This window comes from Clavelina lepadiformis, chromosome 3 (genome assembly GCF_947623445.1).
Source record: "Clavelina lepadiformis chromosome 3, kaClaLepa1.1, whole genome shotgun sequence".
NCBI lineage: Eukaryota > Metazoa > Chordata > Ascidiacea > Aplousobranchia > Clavelinidae > Clavelina > Clavelina lepadiformis.
In genome coordinates, this window is record NC_135242.1 from 1,386,086 (window position 1) to 1,396,538 (window position 10,453).

The 10,453-nt window shown below is 36.6% G+C and overlaps 2 protein-coding genes across 3 annotated transcripts; both read left to right on the forward strand.

The window, feature by feature from the left end:
• Positions 1-1,393: 1,393 nt before the first annotated feature.
• On the forward strand, positions 1,394-4,370 carry LOC143450491 (vacuolar protein sorting-associated protein 28 homolog). The gene is made up of 4 exons (XM_076951056.1): positions 1,394-1,623; positions 2,495-2,702; positions 2,780-2,925; positions 3,702-4,370. The coding sequence occupies exons 1-4, from the start codon at positions 1,466-1,468 to the stop codon at positions 3,814-3,816; spliced, it is 627 nt and encodes a 208-aa protein (XP_076807171.1). The 5' UTR covers positions 1,394-1,465; the 3' UTR covers positions 3,817-4,370.
• A 1,720-nt stretch (positions 4,371-6,090) lies between these two features.
• On the forward strand, positions 6,091-10,188 carry LOC143448917 (protein fuzzy homolog). Of its 2 annotated transcripts, none has more exons than XM_076948854.1 (9): positions 6,091-6,237; positions 6,737-6,865; positions 7,256-7,447; positions 7,598-7,690; positions 7,774-7,871; positions 7,982-8,110; positions 8,396-8,586; positions 8,883-9,128; positions 9,468-10,188. In XM_076948854.1, the coding sequence occupies exons 1-9, from the start codon at positions 6,171-6,173 to the stop codon at positions 9,700-9,702; spliced, it is 1,380 nt and encodes a 459-aa protein (XP_076804969.1). In that variant the 5' UTR covers positions 6,091-6,170; the 3' UTR covers positions 9,703-10,188. The 2 variants fall into 2 exon arrangements, with proteins under 2 accessions (XP_076804969.1, XP_076804970.1); XM_076948855.1 differs by lacking the exon at positions 6,091-6,237 and adding an exon at positions 6,460-6,625.
• Positions 10,189-10,453: the final 265 nt, after the last annotated feature.

Below are 10,453 nucleotides of genomic sequence, written 5' to 3' on the forward strand. Positions count from 1 at the left end.
CCGCCAACTGCTTTGACAGCACCAAAAGGGGTCCGCCAAGATCAGAAGGTTGAGAACCACTGTCTAGATGTTTGCGGTATCGTATATACCAGCCTGAGTCAAGCCAGCAAACAGCGCATGGCGAACACTGTCCGCCAGCTATACAGAAGCAAAGTGTTATTTTTTCGTATTTTTACTTGATCGTTGGTGGTCGTCGTTTAATTTGACCATCAACCCGCGAAATTGGTAGTATTTTTGCAGAATCATCTTAATGATATTTTAAGTTTGGTGGTGTACAAATTTTTGGAAATGGTCAGCGGACATGAATATTAAAATGTTCAAAAAGGGCATTTTTTTGTATTTTTTCATGTATTTGGTCTTTGTGTAAGAGTGAATAAATGTTTCACAATAATTTCTAATTTTGGATTTTTTGTTTTTTGTGTTTTTTGTTTTTTTTTCGGTTTATTAGACAAAAATTTTGCTCATTTAAATGTTTTTTATTTTCAAGCTTTTGTTCGCCCACTTTACTTTGTATTGCTAGCGAACAATGTCTGGGCCTGGCGAACCCTGTTGCAACAGTTTGACTCAGGTTCAGGTATTCAGTACCGGTATTGTTTTTTGTTCACTTGTAATACTGTAATACAAACGGCATATAACTTTATTAAATAGCTTTTAAAGTCTGCAAGTGATGCATGGGCTAGCTAAGTGCGAATCTGATAGCCTAGCCAGCCCCTCAAAGAAAATTTCACGGTGTCGTTACTGCTGAATCTAACATTAAGGTTTAAGGTAACACTTTCCTCATTTCTGGTCTGCACTTTCTCTCTTCAACTATATAGGCCTAGCTTTGAAAATAATTAACCGGCCTCCATATCAATTTCATCGGGAAGGAATTAGATTAATAAGGAAACAAAATCAAAAATGTTAGAATAAAACCATCACTTAATGAAATAAAATCATTTTTTCTTTAACAATGAGAGGGCCTAGGCCTAGTGTGGAAGTACACAACGGCATGATACATTTCTATATTAGACCCCAGCTACTCAAATTGTGATGTCATCTGGTTGTGCACTTCTGCACTAGATCCAAAACTTGTCTTTTATTTCTTTGCATAATAGAAGATATGACCAACGTCTGTCTGTAAGATTCAAATTTGTAAAAATTACAAAATTGGCCATTGTTTGTGCTTACCAGTGTTAACTTAAAATATTGTGTGGGAAATGGTTCGATTAATAGGTTTAACTTTTGTACAAAACCAGTATAAATCTCTCTATAAACCCCAGCCTAGAAAGTGAGCCAGGCTGTAAGCAGCTAACTTCTAAATTATTATTTGTTTATGACTGTATAGGAAGAATAATAAAAAATTACAAGCCGACTAAATTTATGTAGCCTAACTACCAAGTTACCACGTTTAGAAAAATCTAAATTAAAATATTTGTTTAGTTACATCAAAGGTCATGAACTGTGTTACTTAAAAATAAACATCACAATGTCTGCTGTGAGACCTGAACTTTATCAAGAAGTCAAACTTTATAGCACTGCAAGGGAAAGGGAAAAGTATGACAATTTGGCTGAACTTTATTCCATCATAAAGACGTTACAGGCTCTGGAGAAAGCTTATATTAAAGATTCGATTCCTGCAAAAGAGTATGTGCTGTTTTTCTCAAAATATTGTTTTCAGTTACAATTAAATACAAATTATAAATATGTTATAGTCAAGTTTTGTAAGAACAGTTAAGTGCATCATCTTTATAGAAACATATTTTGCATTTTAACGACATATTTGTAGTGGCTTGGGAGCCACATCCAATACCATTATACCAATTGTGGAAACATATGCGCCATTTAAACATTGTTCATTGATAAACCTACAGCTAGCATTTAATATTTGCAATGCAGATGCAATTCGGCTGCAGTCGCAACTTTACAAACTGCAATCGTTATGCAATATTTGGAAACTTGCACTAAATAACTTTATGTGAAAGCGCCGTTTAGTACGTTACCAGGTGATTTCATAACATCCGAGTTTTAACTGTAAATAATTCCCATTTGCCAACGCTTTGCTTTTATCGTTCACACATTCTGAAATGTGCGTGTATTTTGTGTTGAATATTTCCGTTCACAAGCGCTCTACGCTGTTATAAGCTTAAACTTCTGTGCGTGTAGGCGCCCAGTCAGAGATACCGAATCGTACGAACGTATTACGTCAGTCGTGTTAAAATGTAATTTGTTAGACTTGTTTTAATTGGTGAATGCTAAGTTTGTGCTTGTGTCATAATAATCGGAACCTGTACAGTTCCTACAATAAAGGATTGTTTCTGATAAACTGTATCTGTCAATCGTAATAGCTTTCGGCTAGTAACAGTAGTAACACGTTAAGGTTAGAGATTTCTAACCGCACGCAACCACGGAGTCAGATCATTAATTCGGCAGGTAAACTAAGACCTAAAGGTTAAGATAAGCAGTAACCTCTGCATATTCAATCTTAACGCTGTATATGTAAATTTTGCATTTGCAGTTACACGGGCGCTTGTTCGAGGTTATTGGAGCAATACAAGGTTGCCTTTCGACAGGTTAAAAGTGAAGTTTCATCCATTGACGAGTTTGTAAAAATGTACAAATTGGAAGACTGCCACGCAGCTCTCGAGCGTATCAAAGAAGACCGTCCAATCACAATTCCTGATGACAAGGGCAATACGAGTAAATGTGTTGCCGACATTGTGTCGGTAAGTCTCTATTTAACTGCATACACTACACATTTTAAATTCAATTTAAATAACTAATTGTTTCTATCTTCTATTAGTTGTTTATAACGGTCATGGACAAACTTCGATTGGAGATTCGCGCCATGGATGAATTGCATCCGGACTTGAAGGATCTTGCGGAAAGTATGACAAGGATGAGCACGCTACCTTCCGATTTTGAAGGAAGAATGAAAGTGACTTCATGGTAGGTTGACAAAAGTGTGCTTTATTTCATTTCTTGAAACATTGACATCATCTTATCATGTCACTCCAATGCTATGTGAAGACAGTTTTTTTAAATCCATGTCGGTGCAAGCTGTTAGCAGTCACGAGAGGGCAGATTTTCATGCAGTCCTCCATTTTTTCTGTGCCTCATTTTACAATTTGGGTCATTTGTATTTTTAATTTACAATTCAAGCAATTTTTCAATTTACTTCTGCAGCCTAAGTGCTTCTAACTTTGCAATGTACCTTGTTCAGTGCCTACCATTGTTTCTAGTCCAGTGTTGTCTCGTTAGTGAATGACATTGGAAAAAATTGGTCTGCTGTTGACTCTTCGCACTAATTTATGAGTCTATCTTTTCAAGTTCTTTAACATCGCCACTTTTCAGCTAAACCTAACTTACAATTTTTTTAATGAAGTAAGAGACGTCTCTCGTGTTTGTGCTGCTAACTTCTCCTTGCACCAGTGTCCTTTAGAGTGTTGTGAATACTAACGTTGTTCATCATAATGGTAGGCTGGCAGGGCAATGGCAACCAGGCAATGAAATTGATCAGCTTTTGAAACTATTAAACTTTTTCTGGGATATCAAATGACTCTTGGAAAATTTCTTTGTTCATTTATTTTGCCAATGAACTTTCGTCAGAAGAGTGAAAGGCTTTTTAATGCAAGATGTTTACTTTCTATGTACAGAAGATCAAAGTGGGTCGTTTCATGTGCATTAGATTTTGTATGTTTGCTAAAAACGTATCTATTTGGCAGGTTGGTCATTTTTGAAGGAATGGCCGCATCTGATGATTTGACCGACGCACAAGCTCGTCAGATGCTATTCGACATGGACTTCGCTTACAACGCTTTTAATCGTTTTCTCGCTTGATGCTTGCACTTCTACGCTGGACTTGGCATTTTCTCTCTTGCTTTGTTATTTAAGTTTATTGTTTTAAAGGGCACTATAAGCCCATAGGCTGCGTGTTAATGGTTCATTTGTTATGTCATAACGAAGGACTTGGGACCATCTGGCACTCGCAAACACATTCTTGCATTTTTAGTATTATGTTGCAAGTGGAATAATTTGTTAGATTTAAGGACAACATTAAAAGGAAATCAGAGTTGATATCTATATCTTAAATTTATCATTGCTTGACCATTCAGTGCAATAATCCTTTTTTTGATTGGATAAACATATCTGCGTTTTTACAACTATGGCGGTTACAGATGTTTACCAACTTTCCGGTTGTGGTGTAAAAATCAATAATAGAGTTTGTCCCGGTTCTCACATCCTTTTATGCTTGTATATTGTCAAGTGTTTCCATAGCCAATTTTCTCATTGGTTTTATATGTTAGAGACATTTTGATGTTCAATTTATGCATGATTACATTGCTCTGTGTAACTGTCTGTCTTTAGCTAAATAAACACGTCTTGTCTTGTTATTGGCATAATCAAGTACGTTTAGCTAACCTTAGCATGGTCCAAGGAAATCAAGTTCTATAACAATTATAATATATAACAATTTAAGTTAGTTTTTCATCTTATCAGTCAGGATAGTGACATATTTTAGCTATAGCTTATGTAAGATGCTAACTTTTATTGTACAGTAAAAATATTCCTACAAACAATTAATGGTCGAGAAAACATAAGTTAGCTCAGTGTTGTAATTACTGGAGTCACGTTATGACAATTGTGACAACAAAAATAGAGCTCTAAGTAAGAAAAACTGATATTTTGGGAAAAAATTACACTTTTCTGTAACAAGTATTAACTAAATTGTAAACAACCATGACGTAATACTAACCAATTTAATGCAACGGATAGTGTGACCCCAGAAAAGTTTTAAAGTTAAAGGCCTTGATTTCACTCGAGTAACAAGTTAACTTGACTCATGACTTGATTACATACAAACCTGGGTTAGCCTCCTGCTCCTACCGTACGGCCATAAAGTGCATGTAATTTTTTTTCTCAGAACAACCACTAAGTTTGTCAACCACATAAAACGAAAAGAAGTTTTGAAGAATAAGAGCTTGGCGGTCACAAAACTGTTTCTACATCACAAAGCGCAGCCATGAAACTAAATTAAGTTTGCAAAACGTATATCTGCATTATATCTAAAACTTGGTGGGTAAAGTTAATTTCATTGTGGCTTGCGCCAAACGCGTATAAAGCATTATCTCACAGCAATGAAAGAATCCGTTTTTAAAATGTTGTCTGAATGGTGTAGCCCAGGGGTGGGCAAACTACGGCCCGCGGGCCCATTTTATGCGGCCCGCCGGCACTTGCAGAAACTCCTACTCATCACTTATTGTTTTAATTAAACAGGTTACATGACAAAAATATTCTTCCCTTTACGAGTGTGTTTTTCTCTTCACTTTCAGTGCGTAAACACACACACGTCAGTCGCGCATGTATTGCAACATGCTCTCAGCAACTAGCCGTACACTTCTCACGCATTGTTTGATTCAATTGTTTGATCATAAAATACAAATACGGTAGCGGCTACCGTAGGCCTACCCGTACTTCTACTTTCCTCCAAATAGCTTTTCATTGTTATTTGAGACGCACAGTTTAATGTTTTCTACTTCGACAGGATTTTTGTTAAAAAATAAAAGATTTATATTTTTACTCTGTTAAAATAATTTGTGCTGTTAAGAAGCGAAAGATTGAAGACGAAAGTCGTGTTTTCAATAAGAAATGGACTGTTAAATACTATTTTATCGAAATTGGGAATAAAGCAGTTTGCTTGTTATGCCGTGAGTCCGTGGCTGTTTTCAAGGAGTACAATTTAAAAAGACACAACCAAACTAAACGTAACTGAGTGTGAAATACAAAAATTGTGTTTAATATGAATATGCGTTTATTTACACACCGGGTAAATTTTCCTACTTTGTAATGAGAGTGTGCGGCCCCCGTCTGCAACATTTTTTCAAATGTGGCCCTCAGTACAAAAAGTTTGCCCACCCCTGGTGTAGCCCAAAAGCAAAAACTTGCAAACACGTTTCGACTCTTATGCGTTAGTACGGTCACAAAGAACCGCTTGGATACGCTGTGAAACGGCCATAATTGTCCAGCATTTCGGTTTTGTGGCTGTTTCGATTTTTAATGTGGCAGTTTCGAAGTCATTTCTGGACGCCAAATGGGTAACTATAAGATGTCTATGACCTGATTTTGGTTACTGGCAGAGAATTTGAAGTAGCTGAGCTTGTATTAGGTTAGCGTCCTTCGAGATTTCTTTGAAAATGGCTGAACACGTCATCTGTATAACAGCAAACGCAGGACTTCCTTTGTTGACACGATCAAAACCAGGTGCTACTGCTAGCTGCTATTATGCAATAACATTTAGATAGGTTGCTTATTTGTTGAATTTTTATCAAGTTTTTTTAACTTGGCTTTTCAAGCCCATTTGAGTAGGCCTAGTTTTGGCCTTTTTTGACGACATTGTTAGCCTAATAAAACAGTAATATGGGTCAAAAATTAGTGTTAACCTTGTAATTGTAACTGGAGTAAAGTAGGATGCTAAACCTAGCCAATATGTAGGCTACATTTGCTAACACAATAGTGACAGACGTTTAGGGTCTCTTTTACTTTCGCACTCTCACATGAAGGTCTGAATGGGAAGGATTTGTGAGGTCATTCGGGAGATGTTATGACGCAATAATTCCACAGTATTCGATCTTGATATGAGAGTGCAAAAGTAAAAATTTATTCAATGTTCTGTTGTTTCTTGTATTTATTGTAATTAATAATTGCAAAAAAGTGGCTTAGCTTATGTTCGCCTATTGATAACCATAGTTTTCCATTTCAGGATGCCCACCAATGACATTCCCTTTTATTGGTTCTCTTTTCGGCGTTCATATGTTTGGTTCAAATCAAGGTGCATCACTGCAAAGCACAGTCACAGTTCATCACAGAGTCGTCTGGAAGACATACCACGGTTTGTATTAATAACAAACATTTTTATCTAACCCGTCCTGAATTTTAAAGCTATTGTACAACAACAGTTTTGACATTGTAAAAACAAGCCTTTGCACATATCACAAGCAAATAAACCTTTTCACTTAACTTGAAGGCTTAGCTATAGCACTTCCACATTCACCATGTTATAGCATTAAGCCTACTCCATTGACACTTTCAAGTGGTTTTTGAACTTCTGCAAACTTGACTTTTTTCTTGTTCGCTGCACGATTTACTGACAGTCTTGATGTCAAATAAAATATTGTACAATTGAGGCAAGTATGAAAGTTTTTTTGTTGTGCTTGCAGAGGCTGAAATTTTGATGTAATGTTGTTCACTGCTGTCTCTCATCATCTCATCAAATATTTAGAGAGCATAGTTTTGATTGTGGTCGCATCAAATGAGGACAGGAAAAGTAAAAATCAACCTGTGACCAACCGAAGGGAGTCAGATTCTGCCCTCGAACTTCAGCAATCTTCTCGAAACTTGACATCAACTGTTCCCGATGATCATTTATTTCGTCTTGCGGACAATATTTTCAATGCTTTGGTGATGTTGATAGGTAAATTATGGGAGTGTTCATTGTGTGTTTGCTTACTCTATTTTCACTTGCATCTTTAGCTGTTTTTAAAAGCCAAAGTGTTTTGATTGAAGTTAAAAGGAAATTGATCCAGATGCATTATCCCTGGGTTTACTATCATCGTTTGTTTAGGCATTGATGATTTGGTGAAATTCCGAAGCATTGATCATCTAAAAAAAGCCTTGAAATCTAGTTATCATATTATTGATTCTTTTCTTGAATCAGGTTGGTGTGACAGTGTGCTGCTATGTTGTGTTTTTTGCTTAAAGTTTATTTCAGTTACAAGTAACTTGCTTTCATTTATGCAGACACAGTTATGAAGAAAAACGAAAATTGTCCATTATTTGGTGATCTGACTCAATGCGTGGATGTAGCAGTAAATACAGAGGCAAAATTTCTAGAGAAGGTATTTCACCAATGTCTTGTTCGAATCGAATCGCTTAAATTCTAGATTTATATTCAGCTCTAAACACCGGTTTCAATGCAATTCATTTGTAAAATGTTTCTTCGCTGCAGGAACATCTACAAGAGTTTGCCAAAGCAGCAGGCAGCAAATATGGATGCCTGGTGGTAGATGGAAGGCTGCTGTGTGCGACAGAGAGTTGGTGGCTTCTTGATGGCCAGGAACTTGCTCTACTGAGCAGAGTAAGTTGATCTGTTCAATTCATAAATAAATCAGCCGATAAAGACATTTATTTAAATCTTTCGATGGAACAAGCTGTGTTAAGAAATCTGTTTTCAAATTTTCATTCTTGATATCGTTGTCGTTATTTAAGCTTAATTTTTGCTCAAGTAATTCAGTTATGTTAAATTTATCACTACCAAGGCAAACAAGGATGTTGTAATGCCAGGTACTAGCATGGTTTCTACTTCAGTTTCTGCAATCATTTCTTCATGAGCACTTAGTGAGTTTTGCATTTTCATTTCAAGCTTATTTCACTTTTCCCTCCGTCTGTAACGGCGAGTGACATCCCCGTATTCCTCCCGAATGTGAGCCCGGCAATTCCGCATCGACTTGTCATGCTCACCCTCATCGTACGGCCGAGGGGCGGGGTGAGGGTGTGTGTCCTGTGTGGCCCCGAACCTTCATTGATGGAAATCGAGGAACGGTTTGTGCAAAGGTAAAATTAATTTATATTTTACACTTTCTCTTCAGCCAGTGTTAAGGTTAACAAACCAGCAAACCTGTTCCAGCTGAGACTTTATTCTATCGCTTGCTTTCACCCCAACTTCTGTCTTACTAATTTGTATAAATAAATTTATAACTATTTGTTATATTTTTAAATATTATGATAAATAAATTTACGATTTACTACTTTTCTTTAACTGATTTTAGGAACACCAAAGCTAGGAGATTTTTTGTAACTCAGAAGTTAGTTTTAGAATATTCCATTTTAAACAAACTCCTGTCTTCTAGTTTCTGGGGTCCTGTGACGAACAATTTGCAGAGATGTTGCACTCCAACCCCCATCCCAGATGCCACAACATCCCTCCTGCCGTCTGATCTTCTCGCTTTCCTCCTGGTAGACATAGAAATCAATCGATGTTTGGCATATTTCACGCCACCTGGTGGGAAGGAAATTGTTAATCGAAGAAAACAACAAAAATCAACGAGTGATTATGAACCATCGTGGCTCTACGATAAACTGGTTGAATTTTACAAGTGAGTAATAACCAGAATTTCTATGTTGTTGGTAGAACTGCATTAATTTGCAATCATAAAGACATTAGCAAAGATTTGACGATAGCAATTCTTTTGGATATTGGCAGAACTGTGTCTAAACCCTTATTATTGTTTATTGACAAAAAAATTAACTTAACCCTTGAGGTGCTTCCCCTATCCTGCTTTTGTGATATCTTCCATGTAACTTATCAGCATACTTGTCTTAAGTCTTTAGCATAATTGCCCATATTTAGTTCTTAGGCTCATGGCTTTAAAGCAATTTCTGTTATATGAGCCAATGCTAAGTAAGCTGATTATTTTTTATTAACTTCATTGCAGATGCGTTGTGGGAACTTCTTTTCCATTTCCTGAAAACGAGGATGACACTTCTCGCGATAGCACGCCTCATGCGGGCATAGCTCATTATCGTTGTTTGAGACGTCACAAATGCTTTGCTCTTGTTAAGTCACAATACCAATTGTTTGCTTTATACTCAAAGGAGACGCCCACCTATGCAATGCAAGGTCTCACTGAAAGAATTCTTAAAGTCCTTTCAAAAGACGATCTTCTATGAAATGGACCTCGATAGAACAGAAGCTTGTTTGTCGAGTGACGTTCATCTAAAGAAATGCGCTCTTTCAAATATAGTCACTGTGGGTCCCAACTTGAGGTCCGCGAATTATACTTTAATTCGTCATAGATAGCCTATTAAGTAACAGTTTCGGAGTTGGGGTCCGCGGGAAAGGAATTATTGCAGCTTGGGGCACGCAAGTAGAAAAAGTTGGTACCCACTGACTCAAACGTAAGTGCTGGACAAAGTATTGATGACGTCATCGTTTTTCTTTGTTTTTGTCGAGATAATGTCATGAGGCAACATCAACCTGATCAGTTGCAATTGAAGTTTATGCTCTTACTCACCCATCTTATCATGCGCTTGTGTTTTGTGGTGGTCTCCACATCCTTGCGGTTTCTTTGTTAATTAAGTACTGTATAGTTCTCTCTTTTATAAAAGATTTATTTTTATATTGGCATTAAAATTAAATAATTCTATAGAATTATATTGTGTTGTTGCGTTTCCTGAAGACCCTGACCTTTCACACGTTGTAAGATATAAGTTAAAAATTATCTTTTATCCCCAGTAATCTATGTACTTGGCATGTTTAGCTCGGTTGTGTGTTTAAATCTGACCACTGGTTTGTAAGATATTTGAACAACCGCTCGAAAAAATGGTTAAACAACCATGACTAGGCTACAACACAGCTTAAAGTCTGAGTTGTTTTACTGAACAGATGTTAATATTAAGTAGTCCTATTTTTTACTTTCCT

Coding starts and splice junctions, on each gene's coding strand:
- LOC143450491 (XM_076951056.1), top strand. CDS start 1,466: ATGTCTGCTGTGAGACCTGAACTTTATCAAGAAGTCAAACTTTATAGC. Junction 1,624..2,494: donor GATTCGATTCCTGCAAAAGA/GTATGTGCTGTT, acceptor TTGCATTTGCAG/TTACACGGGCGCTTGTTCGA. Junction 2,926..3,701: donor AGAATGAAAGTGACTTCATG/GTAGGTTGACAA, acceptor TCTATTTGGCAG/GTTGGTCATTTTTGAAGGAA.
- LOC143448917 (XM_076948854.1), top strand. CDS start 6,171: ATGGCTGAACACGTCATCTGTATAACAGCAAACGCAGGACTTCCTTTG. Junction 7,448..7,597: donor TGCTTTGGTGATGTTGATAG/GTAAATTATGGG, acceptor TCGTTTGTTTAG/GCATTGATGATTTGGTGAAA. Junction 7,691..7,773: donor TGATTCTTTTCTTGAATCAG/GTTGGTGTGACA, acceptor TCATTTATGCAG/ACACAGTTATGAAGAAAAAC.